This window comes from Bos indicus, chromosome 18 (genome assembly GCF_029378745.1).
Source record: "Bos indicus isolate NIAB-ARS_2022 breed Sahiwal x Tharparkar chromosome 18, NIAB-ARS_B.indTharparkar_mat_pri_1.0, whole genome shotgun sequence".
NCBI classification, from domain to species: Eukaryota; Metazoa; Chordata; class Mammalia; order Artiodactyla; family Bovidae; genus Bos; species Bos indicus.
Window position 1 is genome coordinate 46,365,941 of NC_091777.1, and position 16,823 is coordinate 46,382,763.

The following is a 16,823-nucleotide window of genomic DNA, read 5'->3' on the forward strand; positions in this document are numbered from 1 at the left end:
GGCTCCGTGGCTTCTCTTCCTTTGGAGGTCAGAACCTATGGATATTGGCTGTTTTCATTTTGCACCAAGCTTTTTAGCAGTCTGGATAGATTCTATCCATTAAATAACAAAAGGAAATAAATGACCCTTGTTACTCAACCATCAATGTGAAATAGCAGTAATAATGCTCATTGAGAGCTTGCTGTGCATCAGTCTTGACACGAATTTACTCGGCTCTCCCCCGCCCCGCCAACAGCCTGTGAGGTGGGTGGTATTACTAACTCCCACTTTACAGATGGGAAAACTAAGGCGTGAGGAGAACACAGCCTCTGCTGGCACTGCTGCACACACCTAGAACCCTTGGAGGACAAGGGGCTTAGCAGCACCTGCTCTGGCGGGGCCACTCAGGTCTGGGTCCCTAATCCTTAGTTTGCCCATCTATCAAATGGGACAATCGTGGCACCCACTTCTCAGATGTGTAGATAATTCAGGGAGAGGATAGAGAGGGTTTAGAGCAAAGTGGGTACCCAACAGGTTGGGGTGAATTTTGGACCAAGTGCTTATCCGGCACCCGAGGAGCTCTGTGATTTGAGCAAGGCCCTTCAAGTCTCTGGAACTTCAGATGTAAGGCAAGGATGAGAAACTTCTTTACAGGGTCTATGAAAAGCTAAATAAAGAACTTAGGGCCAGGGACACAGAGTAAAGACAGACAGGCTTAAATCCATACTCACTGAGTTCTCAGCACAGCTGGGTTCTTACTCCTATTTACGATAAGAAGAATCACAAGGATGATGATGATGGTGAGAGCTTTTTTTTTCTTTTTTGGATCACTTACTGTCTACCAGACTTGACTGTGTTCTAAATGTTTTCCATGGGTCATTTCGGATAATCATCCGGACCTCCCTCTAAGTCGAATACACTTATTATTTTCATTTTAAAGAAGAAGAAACTGAGCCACAGAGAAGTTAAGTCATTGGTACATCACCAGCTAGAAGGTGGCAGGGCCTCTCCTCTCTGGAGCAGCTGGTTCTGAAGGGGAGGAAACCAGGTGCTGGCTAAAGCTGGCCAGGTGTCCCCTCCCTCCTGCCCCCTGACTCCTTACCACCCCTCCCCAAGGCTACGTAAACATTAGGGTTATCATTAACCGGGACCGCTGGTGACCCTGGGGTACAGGGCCATCGAGGGCAGAGGCTCAGGCAGATGGGGATGAGGGAGCTTTTTGAAGCTGCCAGGGTCCTGTGAGGCCACGTGCACATGCACTCACGCATGCATGTGTGTATTTGTGTGTGTGTGAGGGCCACTTGTGCCTGAGTGTGAGTACATCTACCTGCTGCTGATCTGTGTCCTACAGAGCCAGGTACCTGAGCCCAGGTCTCTTTCAGACAGGGGCAATTTCTACCCTTAACCACCAGAGGGACCTTGGGAGAAGGATTTCCACTTTGATAACCCTTGGTTTGCAGATCTCTAAAATGGGGTTAATAATAAGACAAGGTTGAGTTCAGAGACCTCTGAGCCGGACCCAGAGTGATACGTGTGGCCTTAGTGACGTCTCCTTTTTGTAGGATGGGAAATCGAGGCACGGAGTAGTCTCTTGGGCTGCTCAAGCTCTCTCACTCCACAGGGAATGGCAGAGTCCAGAGCTGATCCCCGATTTCTTGGTCACCGGAGCCTGTGAGCCCAGCCCGCCCGTGAGGATGCCAGGTGCGTTGTCCTCCACAGGGGTCTGGGGGGGGCCACAGGATCCCAGGGACAGGATGGTTTGGGGCTAAACAGATCAAGGCAGATTTGGTGGTGTCTCCGAGCGTGTGAACACAGTGTGCCAGCCTGTGCATGTGTCACCGTGTGGCCAGCGGTGTGCCTGTTTGCCCATGTGTGAGGATGTGAACACAAGCATGTGTGTGTGTGTCTGTTCTTATGGTTATGAAACCACAACGTGGCTGCTTGTATGGCTGTGTCCTTGACAGTGTTTCTACTTCTCTGTGAACCCACATAAATATGTGTGTGTGTGTGTGTGTGTATGTACAAATGGATGCAGTTTGTGTGCCTTCACATGCCTGAGATTGTGTAGGAGTGCTGACCTTAAGCCCGGTGACCTTAAGCCCAGGCTGGACCCAGTTCCTAGGAAGCAGCACAGAAAATCATTGACACCCACCCTCTCACCCTAGTTCAGAAGCTGTAATATGGCTTTGAATGTATTCAAGTGTAGTGTGTGCGCATTGGTTTATTTCTGTACAGAGAGTGTGTATCTTTGTGACCATTTGTAAGTGTGCTTAAAGCTGTGTGGCCAGCTGGGTCTTTGATTGTGTCTCCGTATGGGCACCACCTTAGTGAATATGTATGTGTTGTGTGTGTATACAGATGTGTCTGTCCTGATATTTTGTGACTGGTGTAAGAAGTGCTGGTGTGTGTGTGTGTCTTTGGGCTTCTCCCTGGGTGTGTAATTCTGAGTTTGTATTTATGTACATGCATGTATTTGTCTTGTTTTGTGCCTGTTTATCTGGGTCTTTGGGTTTCTGTGTGTGTGTGTACCCATGCAAGACCTCATAGTCAGCAGCAGACAACTTACACACTGCAATGCCCCCCAGACAGCCCTGTGGTGCTGATGAGGGCCCTGCACGGCACCAGGGTCAAGGGTCAGTGGATTCCTAAACTCTTAGGCCAGGTGACCTTAAGCCCAGGCTGGGCCCAGTTCCTAGGGAGCAGCACAGAAAATCATTGACACCCACCCTCTCATCCTAGCTCAGAAGCTCTCTGAGCAGTTTGTGAGGCTGGTGTGTGTGTGTGTGTGCATGCCTGCCTGTAATCCAGCCTGCCTGCCAGCACCTCCTCTCCCCAGCTTTCTCCACCGCTGACTGCCTACTGTTCCTCCCTCCGAGCTGAGAGAGTTAACCTAGCGGGCCAGGGCGGTCTGGGCTGGGGGCCGCCCCCTGGCCCCCCTCCAGCCCGGCTCCAGTTACAGCCTCGGGTTGGGGAGGGTAGGGGTGGGGTGGGGCTGGGAGGGGAGACCGCTGAGGGCAGCGCAGCCAGCTCTGGGCCAGGGGGTGCAAAGTGCTCGGCCCCGGGGCACAGCCGGACGTTTGGGGGCCTTCTTTCGGCAGGGGACAGTCTGACTGGGGTGAGCGTCCCCCGCCCCTCCCCTCCAGGGCCTCACCCCTGGCCTGGCTGGGCCGCCTATTTTGGGAGCAGGAGCCGCTTCCCAGGCAAGCCAGACCCAAGAGGAAGGGAGTGTGGTTGGGACGTTGGGGTTCCCTCAGGGGTGGAAGTGTGGGTGCAGCTCCGCCCTGCCCCTGCTGTGGCGCGTGCACACTGGCTGGGTGTGGGTTTCGCACACTCATGTGTGTAGGTCGGTTGCCTCACTGATTGAGGGCACCGGAGGCCCAGATGGGGACTAATGTGTGCCTGTGTCTCCACCCCGTGCCTTGCTCCAACCAGAAGTTTGGGGAGCGGGCGTCATCCCCATTGCAGCCCCACTGTGCGTCTGTATGCATGTGCGCATGCGTGCATCGTCCCCACCCCTGGCATCTGTCTTCTATCTCAGCCCCACCGGCCCAAGCCTCATGTCACTCGCCTGGTGCTGTCCGCTGGTGAAAGATGTCACCCAGAGGCAGGCCAGGGGATGTTTTCCCTGTTCTCATTGCTTCCAGAAGAGGAGAAGGGGTGGCCTTTCCCACGGGGGCAGCTGGTGGCAGTGTGGCAGCCCGGCCTCACCCCGGGCAGGGTTGTGCATGACCCCCAAGTGGGGGGAGGAAGGCTGTTGCCATGGTGGCCTGTGCGAGGCAAATTCCTCCAGGGTGAAGTGGGAGATATTTATACCCAGGGTCAGGCAGAGAGCGGGCCAGCGGCCGAGGGCAGGAGAGCCGGGCTATTACGGACACAGCAAGGCCGTGGTGTGTGGGCAGGTGGCCCTTGGGCGTTTCCTGGCTGTCTCGTCCCTGGCAGTGTCTGTCTCTCCACCTGGGTGGGGTGAGGCATCTGCTCTCCCCTGCCAGGGTAGGTGCGGGGAACCTGGGGCCTACAGTGAGGGAGGCCCCGGCCTGCGGGAGATCCTTGTGGGCTGTGTGTGCCTCACCCCGTCCTTGCTGCTGGGTGACCCTCTTTGTGTGGGTTGTTTTGGTGACGCTGTTTCCTGATGAAGCAGGGGGCGCCTCTGTTTCTCAGGGTGACCAAGCCGGATGATAGATGCTTTTGGAATTAAGTCCCTGGACTGTCTCTGACTTAACCGCTTGGGTTCAGGCCCCAGTGGTGGGAGAATGAGGGCACGCATTTCCTGACCTTTGGTATTCCCCAGGACAATGGCATCTCTCAGCCACATCTTGGTTCTTTGTGTGGGTCTCCTTGCCATGGTCAACGCAGGTGAGTCTGGGGGAGGCAGCCCACTACCACCTCAGCCCCAGGGGTGGTAAGGGTAGAGGAAAATTCTGCAAGAGAAACAAGCTGGAGCCTCCAGTCTGAACTGAGTCTCAGTGGGGTCTCATGTGGGGTCCAGTCACAGGCTGGTATCTGGGGGAGGGGAGAGGATGCCCCAGGTCGGGCAAAGGGGGAGGGTGGGATGGAGGCCGGCTTCCCGTGAATGATGGAATCACAGACAACCTGGAATGAGATGGAGAGCTGAGGCTGTCAGGTGCCTCCTGCCCCATTCCGGACAGTGCAGAGAGGCAGCCAAGACCCAGAGAGGGTGGGCAGCCTACTCAGAGTCCAACAGTCCCCAGACTCCTGCCCCGAGACTGTAAAACTCCCACAGGGTCTCGTGATGCCGCTCTCTGTCCAGGGTCCCAGGAAGCATCCAACCCTGATTTCTTCTTCTCTTTCCAGAAGCACCACAGGAACATGACCCATTCACCTACGGTGAGGGAGGGGCATCTTTCTCTGGGTGCTGGGCTTGGTTAGCCTGCCCTACCTCTCTCTGTTTCTGTCTCCATCATTCTCTAGCCTCTCGGTGTTTACATCTTTGGCATTCTCATTCTTTATCTCTTGATTTGGCTCTCTGACTCTTTCGGTCTCGATCTCCCTTTGTCCCTGTCTCTCTCAGTCTCTGTCTCTCTATTTGTGTCCCTCTCTGTCTCTCTGATTCATTCTCCTTTTACCTCTTAGTATCCCACGGCCTCTCCTCTGTTGCCACCTGCCTTTCTCCTCTCCCTGCCCCCCTTTCCCTCTCCATCATCCTTCCTTACTCGATTGCTTCCTCCCTCCTCTTGCCCTGTCCACCTCCTACCTTTTCTCCCTGATCCCCCTTCTCCCACATCGCTCCCTCCTCCTCGCACTGATGTCCTTTCTCTCCTCTTCCCCATCCTTCCTCTTTGCCCCTTCCTCCCCATTCTGCCCCTTTCCTATCCTTCCTCCTCCTCTCCCTGCATTCACCCTCCTCCGTGCATTCACCCGCCTCCCTGCTGCCCACAGACTACCAATCCCTGCGGATCGGAGGCCTTATAATCGCCGGGATTCTCTTCATCCTGGGCATACTCATCGTCTTAAGTGAGTCCCCCTACCCTGCCTTCAGTCGCTTCCGGTGTCTGCCCCAGCCCCGCCCAACCTCCCGCTCCGCCTTCAACCCCGCCCCATCTGTGCCCTTGGCCCCGCCTTTGTTTCTGTCCACCCCACTTTCCTCCCTGGGCCTTGCACCTGTTCTGCCCCTGCCCTCAGCCACGTCCCAGTTTCTGCCCTTCCCCCATTCCCGCCTCCGGCCCCGCCCGGTCCTTATCCTGCCTGCCCTCGGGCTCGCCCCGCCTCTATCCCCGCCCCGGCCCCGCCCCCACTTATACCCCCGCTTCTGGCCCCGCCCCGTTTCCTATCCCCGCCCCGGACACGCCCCCCACTTCTATCCCCGCCCTCGGCCCCGCCCCTGCCCCTGCCCCACCCTTATCCTCAGCCACGCCAGCCCGGGCAAGCGAGATCTGTGGCTCGCTGTGCGCTGTGCGGCTTAGAGGGGAATCTCAGCAGACTCCTCTCCACGCCCCCACCCACAGGCAGAAGATGCCGGTGCAAATTCAACCAGCAGCAGAGGTAAGAAGCCTCTCTGGACCCTCATCTCCTCCCGCTCTAAAGGAGCGTTGGGGGTGAGACCAGAAGTCCACTCAATCCACAGCCAGATCCTTCGGCAAATATGTATTAAACACCTACTACGTGCCCAGCCCCAAGCCAGGCCTTGGCACCAAGCCACGAGTTAACTGCCCTCTCTGTCTGAGCTTCCAACCAAGTGGGGGCGGTGGCCATGGGTTCCAACAGACCCACAAATATAAAACCACAAAGCGTGATAAGTGCTGTGAAAGAGTCGCGGCGAAATGAGATCACCTTACTTGGCGGCCCAGTTTAGCTCAGAGTCCTGTTCCTAGCTCTTTGATTTATCGTTAAATAAAATTTTAAAGCCCAAGCAACGTATGAATATCTTCTTCCTATTAAGATACTTATAGATATTATTATAAATAAAGGTAGTATTTTATTGTGTCCCATGTACAAGATGCTATTTCATTATGTGTTATTTACCCCTCACACCATCTCTATAAAGTAGGCGCTGTTATTAACCTCATTTTACAGATGAGGAAACCGAGACATGGGAAAGTGTTCACATGCCCCAGATCATTCAACTGGAAGATGAGGGCTCTGGGTTTCTCACCTAGGCTGTCTCCAGGCAATCTGCCCTCAAGTCGCTTTGGCTATATACCTCCTCTTCCATATTCTAGTTCCTTCCTCAACACTCTGGGAGGTACTCGCTGTTATCGGCTTGGAGCACCTCCTGCCAAACACTTAAACTGCTCCTGGGTTGCACTGGATTTTCTGGCGGCTCCAATCTGCTCCTTGCCCATCTGTGGGTCTCAGTGGATTGGTCTGTGAAATGGGGCGGGCATTGGGGTCTTCCGAGTGTAGCTGTCTCTCTCCTTTTTCCACCCCCCAATTCTTGATGCATCTCCTTTCCCAGGACTGGGGAACCTGATGAAGAGGAGGGAACTTTCCGCAGTTCAATCCGCCGTGAGTTTGGGGAGACTTAGGGTGTTTGGGAATGCGAGTTGGTTCCAAGAAGCCCTTTGCTGGCCCTCCCTGGGCGCGGGGGGTCGGGGATCGGGGCTTGATCTGCCCTGCCGTGCTCCCATCTTTCAGAGGAGCTGGGGTGCCCCTCTTGACTTCCGGATTCTCTGTCTTCTCCCTCAGGTCTGTCCACCCGCCGGCGGTAGAGACACCTGGCGCGATGGGCCCCAGCCGGGTCCCGCAGCTCTAACTAGGCTGGGGGAGGGAGGAGAGAGGAGGAGGAGGGGGCAAAGGGCTGGGTAGCGGGCCTGGAGGGCTCTCCTGCCCTTCACCCTTTTCACCCCCACAGGATTCCCCTGGCACTTGACGCTTCCCACCCACCTTCTGCACGCCCACCACCACCTGGACTGCCCTCTTCCCTAGCCCTGCCCCCACAGACTCTGACGCTCAGATTTCCAATAAAACGTGCTTTTCTCTCTTGACAGCGCTGTGCGAATTTGTCAGTCCCTTCGCGGTGGAAAGCCTGGGCGCCCCCTTGGCCCCGGCAGAGGGCGCCCCCACCCTTGGGGAAGGGGCGGGGACGTCGGCAGTGGGCGGGGGCGGGGGTGGGGGTGGCCGGGACGGGGGCGGGCTCTCCGGGCCCCCATTGGCTACGGCCCCCCGAACACCAGGGCTCCCCCCCTCATCTACCCCTGACAACAGTCGGTCCGGCTTCCAGCTGCTGCAGCCAGCGCTCCTTCACCGCCTCTACATCCAGCCGCCCCTTGCTCCAGCCCGGCATGGCGACCCAGGTCCCCACAAAGGGTGAGCGTCGCCTGGGGAGAGGGCGCAGCGGGGCTCCGGGATCTTAGAGCTTGACAGAGGATCTGGGGGAGAGCCCAGTACTGAAAGGGGAGGGGAATGGGGAAGGGGATGTCCCCTCCTCACATGGGCGGAGGCCCCTGCATTGCACCCCTCGGTACTCCATTGGGCACCCTCTCCCGGTGGTCTCGGTTCCTGTGCGGGACCGGTGGTTGGAGAGCGGCAGTCCCGGGAGAAAGGATGCTCGGACCGGTAGCTATAGCAACCATGCAGCTGGTCCAGCGCCGCGGTGGTAGTGGACTCGGAGAAATGGGCTTCGAGGGTGGGAGCCGCTGGGTTTGTAGCCACAGAGGTTCGCGCAGATTTCATGGTCCCTGCGGAACGTAAGGGGACGGGGTCCATGTCCCTCTTTTTTTTTTTTTTTTCCCCTCCCTCTCTCTCTCTCTAGTGCTGGCACCTGTGGTGGGTGTTTCCTGAAATCTCTGACAGGCAGGTTCAGAGGGAAGCGAGGAGAAAGAGGGAAAGACAGGAGCTGTAGGAAATGAGAGATGGAGAGAGCAAGAGAGAGGGAGACAGTAAGGAATATAGAAAGAGACTGACTGAGACAGCCTGGAAGAGATAAGGACCGAGAGACAGAGGGAGGCGTAAAGACACAGAGGGGGAGAGATAGAGAAGAACCGACAGCGTGAGACAGAAATGGGAAAAAGGAGGGGTGGCACAGGGTGGGGCCTGCACCACTGCAGTGAACCCCCATTTGCGGGGATGGGTGGCAGGACCCTCCTTCCCAGCCCTCATTCAAGGGTGTTGTCCAAAAGGTGCATTTGGGTGTGCAAACAGATGCCTTCCCACCTCCCTCCAGTCACACAGAGATAGACATTTCACACCATTAGCCCGACTAGGCACCCCTGAAATACTCGGTCCCCACAACAGTCCCCCTTTCTTGAGCTTACTTCTGCAGAGGAACAAGGGGGGAGAATGCTTTCATGGTGGGGGAGAGGTGGGCAGGGAGGGAGTTTCCAGCCCTAAGAGCAGGGTCAGGCAAGAGGCCATCATTGCTGAGGAGCCTCTGGCACTGAAGGGAACCCCAATTCCACTCTGATCTCTCCTTCCCTGCCCCCTTTCCCGGCAGGCGGGGGCTGCTGCACTGAACCATATCTGCAGAATTTGAAGCAGGGCGGGGAGGGGGGGCAGTGGGGGGGGCGGCTGCAGAGGCTGGAAGCCACCCTAGGGAGAGGGGGCAGGGTTGAGCCAGCAGCCCTGGCGGGAGCCCAGCACTTCTTTTCGCAGAGATGGTGGTTAGCAGGATCGATGGCAGCAGACGGGCAGAAGTGGGAGGAAGATGCCCTGCCTCCCTCCCCCCCACACACCCTTTCCCCAGTCACAGCAGGAGAGGGGACCACAGGTCTTGGGAAACCCGGGGGCAGGAAACGCATGTTGCCTGTCATAAACCGCTTAATGAAATTAATTAACAGATCGTTAGGGAGGGGGACGGCTCCCTTGCACCCCTAGCCTCCACCCCCACCCTGTCAGAGAGCAGGAGGGTGTGTTGGGGGCAAATAGAAAGGAGATGGAAAGGCACAACTGGGCCTTGGTCTCTATCCTTAAAAAGGACCCTTGGCTTGGCCACAAGCCAGTTGTTCAGGGGCAACAATAGGAGGTACAAAGGGAGCAGAGGGAATCAGGGTTGGCCCCAGAGTTAGAAACTCAACCCTCAAGTCCCACACAGGACCCCATCCAGCCTGGGGTACCCAGATCCATCACCTCTCCTCACCTCTCAAGATGCTCCAGTTGCCATAGTAACCACCTCCTTCCTGATTCTCCTTGGCAACTGGCCAGGAGTGGTGCACATTCCTTCTCCTGCCTCCTGGCTCCACCCTTAGCTCAGCCTCGCCATGAGGACCCAGATTGCTGGGACAGCAGGAACTAGAGAGGAACTTCTGCATGGAGCAAGGAGCACCCCGGGAGGGTGGAACCAGAGAGGAACCAGAGAGGATTCTGGGGCAGGCGCTCACCTTGTGGGGCAGGGCTTCTCAGATGGTTTGGGGAGGCAGGATGTGTGGAAACGCAGGATAATGCAACTGTTCCATCTCTGATGCTGCCTAGCAGGGGTTCATTCATTCATTCATCCATTCATTCTAGAAAAGTTTTTGAACAACTTTACAAATGCCAGGATTAACAGCAGAGATGAGTCAAATAAATTTGCTCTGCATCTGGTAGGGGAGCTAAGACAGAGCAGAGATGACTCTAAAATACTATTTTCCCATCTCGATGCTTATGAGTACCACCTTCATGGTTTTTGCCCTGTCCAAATGTTCCCCACACTGATATTTAACATTTTTTCCTTCAAAGGATTAATTTTTAAAAAACTTTGTTAGCTTTATTTTATATCAGCTCCACAAATGGAAAATCAGGATTTTTTTTTTTTTGTCTTACATTGAAAGCAAGTATTAAAATTATCTTAAACAACCAATTTCATTTTTCTGGGCCTCAGTGTTCCTCTTTAGTGGAAAGAGAATGAAGATAGTGCCTATATCAGAGAACGGCTATGAAAATTAAATGTGGTAATATCTGTAAAGTGCTCAGAAGAGAGCCTGGCATGGAATCAGTGCTATCAAATGCAGCTTAGATAAATAAACAAAGGAGAAAATCAAATAATGTCATAACAGTCTACTGAGATATTATTACCTGCTGAAGACACTGAGCCCAAGGCCTGTTTTCTCTTGAGAGATTAACAAGGGTTGGAAGGTGTAGAGATATATCAGCTCCTTTTTAAGAATGTCTCTTTGAAGACTGGACAGGGAGCTGAAGAGGGTGAACTTACAGTGTATCAGTGCTATTCAGGGTCTTGCATCAGTCAGTTTAAGCTACAGTATGCAGTACCAAGGGCTTCCCTGCTGGTTTAGCAGTAAAGAATCTGCCTGCAGATGCAGGAGACACAGGTTTGATCCCTGGGTCAGGAAAATCCTCTGGAGAAGGAAATGGCAACCCACTGTAGTATTCTTGCCTGAAGAAATCCCATGGACAGAGGAGCCTGGCGGGCACGGAGTCACAAAAGTGTCAGACCCGACTGAGCTACTAAACAACAAATGAAGTACCAAAAATCTCAGTGATTTCTGACAACCAAAGTAGATCTCTTACTTAGATTATGTGTCCACAATGGGTTGACTAGGGTCTCTACTTCCCAAAGAAAACTGGAGCAGCCACAATCTTGAACATTCATGTCACCAAGCCAAAGGCAAAAGAGAGCTCTTGCATGGGCAGTTAATGCTGCAGACCAGACTCATGGTTCATTGGCCAGAATTAGTCACATGTTCTCCTTCCCAACCTCAAGGTAGCCGTCCTTGCTGAGCTTGGATGGGGGAAGGACACTAATGACAACATCTGGCATCACCCTAGCACTCCCAGTACACCCGCCTCCCCTAGTGGGGCATGTTTTGCAGAATTCCACTCTAAACAAGGCAGGGTGTACTAAAAGCTGTCAGTGTATTAGGGAAGCATCAGGATGGGTTTTGTGAATGGGAAGGATGTTCTGAGTTCTTCTGGAGGAGACTACCATTTAAGACAGGGAGGTAGGAGATAGGGAAAAGTAAACACACACACAAAAAAAACGCACACATATATACACACATTAGTGAAAGTGTGAGTTGCTCAGTCTTGTCCAACTCTTTGCGACCCCATGGACTGCAGCCTGCCAGGCTCTTCTGTCCATGGAATTCTCCAGACAAGAATACTGGAGTGGGTTGCCATTCCCTTCTCCAGGGGATCTTCCTGACACAGGGATTGAACCCAGGCCTCCTGCATTGAAGGTGGACTCCTTACCACCTGAGGCACCAAGGAAGCATTATCCACATGTTAACATTTAGAAATCAGGGTGAGTCTTCTAGCGGATGAGTATGTTTTTATGTGGTACTGCTGCCGCTGCTACTGCTAAGTCGCTTCAGTCGTGTCCGACTCTGTGCGACCCCATGGACGGCAGCCCACCAGGCTCCCCCGTCCCTGGGATTCTCCAGGCAAAAACACTGGAGTGGGTTGCCATTTCCTTCTCCAATGTGTGAAAGTGAAAAGTGAAAATAGTTACATACATATACACGCATACATGTACACACTGGGAAAGTTACTACAAAATCAACTTTGAATCTTTAATTTGATGGTGTCTGAGAAATAAGTAATATAGGAATAATATAAATTTTTGGACAGTTCCTCTCTGCTGGATTTGGTGGTAGGAACAAGTGGATGAGAGCTCTCAGAAGACTGAGAAGTTGTAGGGAGTGTTCAGGGGAAGCTGATACACTGAGCAGTTAGTTCTCCAATGGGATTCATACTCCCAGCATCATATGCAAAAGAGAGTGTATATGTGTTTCTCAAGAAATGAGTCCATGCTTGCATTAGATTTCCTAGGTCTAGGATCAGGACTGCCACGTACAATTAGGTAGGTTGGGCATTATATAAGGGAAGGTATCGACCAATGGAGTGAGTTGGGGCTGGAATCCAGCTTATGCTCCAGTCTTTAAGTTTTGTGTCCTGCCGTGAGGCTACATTGTCCAGAGCAAGGGGTCTCAATGATCTGATTTCTACACAGAAACCACTGGGCCAGTGGCGCCATTAGGATCCTCAAATAATTAAGAAGCCAAGTGTTGAAATGTTTTTCCCTCTCTCTCTGCCTTCTTCCCACAGTTCCTCAGGATCCTGACCCATTTTACTATGGTGAGTGGCAGATTCTGCGACGAAGGTACCCAGGGGCTGGATGGAGGGGTGGCTGTAGATCCCCACAGGCCACTGCTGAGTGGCTTCAGCTATGGCTTACATGTTATGTGCTGGGTCACTGGCCACATGACCATGTGGATATAATTGATATCAGCTTGGCCTATGGAGGGTTGAATCAGACTTGGGGAGGGGGTACCCTCTTTGGATCCTCCTCAGGCTTCACCAGCACTCTGGGCTAGTTTTCTGGGGTCATCAGAGAAGCCAACCACTCTGACACCAGGCTGGCTGAATTTGAATCCTGGCTGGTCCACTCACTAGCTGTGTGGCCTTGAGCAAGCAACTCTGTCTCTCTGGGCCCTTCTGCAAATAAGAACACTAAGTTTTCACCCATAAGGACTGTGGGGAAGATTTACTCAGATATCATTAAGTCTTTCCATAGCACTGAAGCTCAAAAAGTGACTCCAGGTCTAGCAGACCTGACCCCAGTTCCCTCTCTGTATACCCTCCTTCTCTCTCCCTTTGTTCACTCATACTCTTCTCCATGTTCTAAGTTGTCTTCTGCCTCAGGACCTTTGCACTTACTGTTCCCTCTGCTGGAATACGCTTCCTCTAGCCCTCCACACAGCTAGCTAAGGCTCCCTTTTCTTCTTCAGGCCTCAGATCAAATAATGACTGTCAGGAGAGGCCTTCTTGAGTCCCCAACAAGAGAAGCCACACATAGATCTAGGCATGGTCCCATGACTGAGTTTTGTGGTTTTATTTTGTTTATCACAAATGAAAGACAACTCCCTGAGGGCAGAGGCCTGGACCACTGCTGGTCCAGAGTGAATATTTCTATAGATATGTACTGTGGCATATTAGATAAGAATAATTCTTATGAAGGAAAATAAAAGAAAGACTGAAGTTAAGAAATGTTGAGGAGAGGATGGGAAATTCTAAATAGGACAGCCAGAGAAGGGGTCACCAACATTTGAATAAAGTCCAGGAGTTGGTAAGGGAGGGATATTTGAGAGAGGAGCTTTCAGGAAGAGGGCCCAGCAAGTGCAAAGACCCTGAGGTAGGACTATGCCTGATAGCCTCCAGGAACTGGAGGGAGACCCGTGTGCTTGGACAAGGGAATTGAGGAGGAGAGTGAAGTGGAATGAGGTCTGAGAAGGGATCAGGACAAGACAGTACAGGGCCTCCTGGGGTGTAGGGAGGACCTTGGCTTTTCTTTGCTATGAGGTGGAGGTTAGAGGGAGTGGAGTGGTGTGCTCTGAGCTCAGGAGGACCCTGACTGGACTCAAGTGTTAACAAGATCTCTGTGGCTGAGGCGCTGAGTCGGGGAATGGATGACGGAGAGACCACAGAGAAGGCTGTTTGCTGAAAAAAGTAAATGCAGTAGAACAAGGATCCCCAGTGGTTGGGCCAAGGACTGGTACCAGTCAGTGACCTGTTAGGAACCGGGTCGCACAGCAGGAGGTGAGTGGCCAGTGAGCAAGCGAGTGAAGCTTCATTTCTATTTACAGCTGCTCTCCATCACTGGCATTACTGCCTGAGTTCCGCCTCCTTAGATTCTAATTGATTCAGGAACCCTATTGTGAACTGTGCACACGGGGGATCTAAGTTGCCCTCCCCTTATGAGAATAATCCTGAAACCATCCCTTAACCCCTGTCCGTGGAGAAATAGTCTTCCACAAAATCAATCCCTGGTGCCCAAAATGCTGGGGACCATTGCAGTAGAAGAAGGTCCTATCTATATCTATGGCCGAAGAATCCAGAGAAGGGTAGTGGGCAGAGGTCTAAGGGGAGCACTTGGTGTCCAAGGGCCATGTCTTTGATCCTCATATGAACCCATGGGAGGAGCCTGCAGCCTTGAACTGAGGCCAAGGCTCCAGGGTGGGGGGGCGGCTGAGGAGCCACCCCACTTTGATGACCTCCAATGTCTTCCCCAGACTATGACACTGTGCAGACGGTGGGCATGACTCTGGCTACCATATTGTTCCTACTGGGCATCCTCATTATCCTCAGTAAGTGTGACCCTTTCCTGAGCTCCAAAGCCCCTCCAAGAAGGCCCCTCGGGGTCCCCAGGCACCTACAATTTCCCTACTGGCTTTTGTCCATACCCTTATGTCCTGTGTCCTTGTTCTGTTCTCTGTCTCTCCTAACAGGCAAGAAGGTGAAGTGCAGAAAGGCGGACTCCAGGTCTGAGAGGTCTGGCAGCAGAGGGGAGAGAAGGGGAGGGGTGGGAACAGCCTGGGAGCCCCCAGGGGTGCTGCCATAACCAAAGGGATCCCAGAGCCAGCCAGGTGTTTCCCAGAAAGCCTGCTCAGTTGAGTCTCTTGATGCCTTTCTCTCTCATCTTTGCTTCCACAGCCCAACATGCAAATCCTGTAAGTCGGAGCTTCCCTCCTCAGGTGAGGGTGTGAGAGAGTGTGGTTCTGCGAGGGTGAGTGGGAGTGGGGAGGGGAGTCCAAGGGGACGTTGTGCTGGATCTCCCCAAGAATGGGGCCGCCAACAGTGCAGCCGAGATTCCACACATCAAACCTGTTAAAGCATAAAGTTAGTGGGATGTGACATGGACTCCTAAAGAGTCCTTGAAGCTGCCCAGAAACAAGTACCTAATCTTATAAAAGCAAGGATGAACTCATTCTCCAGAGGAGAGAGCCACAGCCTGTGAAGAGAGGGGTCCCACGTGGGAAAAGAACGTTGGCAATCAGAATGAAGGCAGAGTTGAGCACTAGAGAAGGTAGGAAGATAGAATGATTTCTTGACTTTCCTGTTCAGTTAGGACAATCAAGGATGAAATGACTGAGAAAAAGGGAGGGAAGAGAAAGGAAGCAAGGGGAAAAAGGGATGGAGGGAGGGAAGAAGGCAGGCTGGCAGAAAGGAAGGAAGGAAGGGCTTAAGAATAATTGTATCAAAAAACAGGAGAGACATATAGAATGCAGATTTTTAAAATTGATATTGGGGAAGAAAAGAGAGAATATAGGAGGGAGTGGGATGGAGGGTGGAGGAGGATGGGGTGGGGGTGGAGGGTGGAAGAGGGATGGAGGATGGGGAGTGGAGAGTGGAGGGGGTGGTGGGTGGAGGAGGGGAAAGTCAGGGCAGGTGGCTATACAGGAAGGTGGAGAGAGATGTAGGATGTAGAAGCAGGGATAAGCATGTAGAAGAAAGATTGTGACTCCTTGGGGGTGTTCATTTTAATTATGTAAAAATATCTCGACCTGTTTTTGGTGGAACTGTGTCCTTTCCAGGGACTTTTAAAAACCAGAGATGGGAATCTCTTTGGCTCTTTTGTTTTTAGAACTAAAAAAAAAAAAAAAAAGGGCCTTGGGGTAATCAACATTTGGAGGATTTGATGTTGAATTTCATGTGTTTTGTTTCATGTTTATTTCATGAGATTTAAGAACATTAAGGGGTCACTTTGTGAATGATGAAGGGGTTGGCCCAGACACCTGACCACAGTCTAAGAGTATATATGAGATTTTGACCCATGACAGTTGAATGATGGTCCCAAGTGGGTGGGAGACAGGAGAATTCCTGTTGTATACACAAGTTCCAGAGATGGAGTGTTGGAGTGTAGGAAGAGGTTGGGGGCTTGGCAGAGGGATGGAGACTCTTCTTCTGGCAGGGGGACACCCCAGAAGAGTCCAGGGTGGGCCAGGGGTCCCCAGCTTCATCACAGGTGTCCTGTGGGATAGGACAAAAGCTACCAAGGTGTCTCTATATGGACCAGACATTGGGGTGCAGGGAGGCAAGACAACATCCGAAGGGAGCTCAGGGGTGACAATCTGCAGGCCTGACCTCAGTGCTGGGGATGAAGGGCCCACTGCCACCCTTTTTGTCACCGACTGAAGCTCCCTGGCTCTGTCTCTCTCTCTGTCTCTCCCCAGCACCCGGAGGTGGCGGCGTGTAGAACCAGTAGTGGTCACCTCCACTGCAGTCCCTGCCTGAGAGCAGGAGCCTGAGGATCGGGTGGAGGCGGCGGGGACCCCAGCTTGGCCCCCCTGGCAGCATTCCCCTGAATGAGCCGCCCCACCCACTCCAAGGCTGGAGCCGCTGCACCTCCCTAGGCCTTGGCAATGACGACCCCCTGCATCCCAGATCCGGAGACTCAGGCCTCCATCTCCTGGGGTCCTCGAGTCCACGCTCAGCCCCTCACCGTCCCGGGGTGCTGCTCCCCGGGACTACCCTGTCTCCTCTTAGGAGATCCGGTCCCCTGCACCCTCGGTGTCTATGTCTTGAGCTTAATAAATCTGCGTTTGGTTTCTCCCCCTCTTCTGTCTGTGTGTTCTCGTCTGTGGGGAGGAAACGGGGGAGGGGGCAAAATCTAACCTGGGGAGCTATTTCCCCATCCCCAGACTTACCCCCTTCCTCTCCTTCCCCTCCGCCAGCTC

General features: G+C 53.3%; 2 protein-coding genes across 10 annotated transcripts; both read left to right on the plus strand.

The window, feature by feature from the left end:
• Positions 1–1,190: 1,190 nt before the first annotated feature.
• FXYD1 (FXYD domain containing ion transport regulator 1) lies at positions 1,191–7,421 on the plus strand. Of its 9 annotated transcripts, XM_019979175.2 has the most exons (8): positions 1,196–1,336; positions 1,601–1,680; positions 4,268–4,332; positions 4,792–4,824; positions 5,377–5,451; positions 5,943–5,979; positions 6,893–6,942; positions 7,123–7,421. In XM_019979175.2, the coding sequence occupies exons 3-8, from the start codon at positions 4,272–4,274 to the stop codon at positions 7,143–7,145; spliced, it is 279 nt and encodes a 92-aa protein (XP_019834734.2). In that variant the 5' UTR covers positions 1,196–1,336; positions 1,601–1,680; positions 4,268–4,271; the 3' UTR covers positions 7,146–7,421. The 9 variants fall into 9 exon arrangements, with proteins under 9 accessions (XP_019834741.2, XP_019834734.2, XP_070628241.1 ...); XM_019979182.2 differs by lacking the exon at positions 4,268–4,332 and having other exon boundaries at positions 1,191–1,336; XM_019979180.2 differs by lacking the exon at positions 1,196–1,336 and having other exon boundaries at positions 1,505–1,680.
• A 133-nt stretch (positions 7,422–7,554) lies between these two features.
• FXYD7 (FXYD domain containing ion transport regulator 7) lies at positions 7,555–16,704 on the plus strand. The gene is made up of 6 exons (XM_019979190.2): positions 7,555–7,743; positions 12,415–12,444; positions 14,379–14,453; positions 14,595–14,637; positions 14,800–14,840; positions 16,320–16,704. The coding sequence occupies exons 1-6, from the start codon at positions 7,719–7,721 to the stop codon at positions 16,340–16,342; spliced, it is 237 nt and encodes a 78-aa protein (XP_019834749.1). The 5' UTR covers positions 7,555–7,718; the 3' UTR covers positions 16,343–16,704.
• Positions 16,705–16,823: the final 119 nt, after the last annotated feature.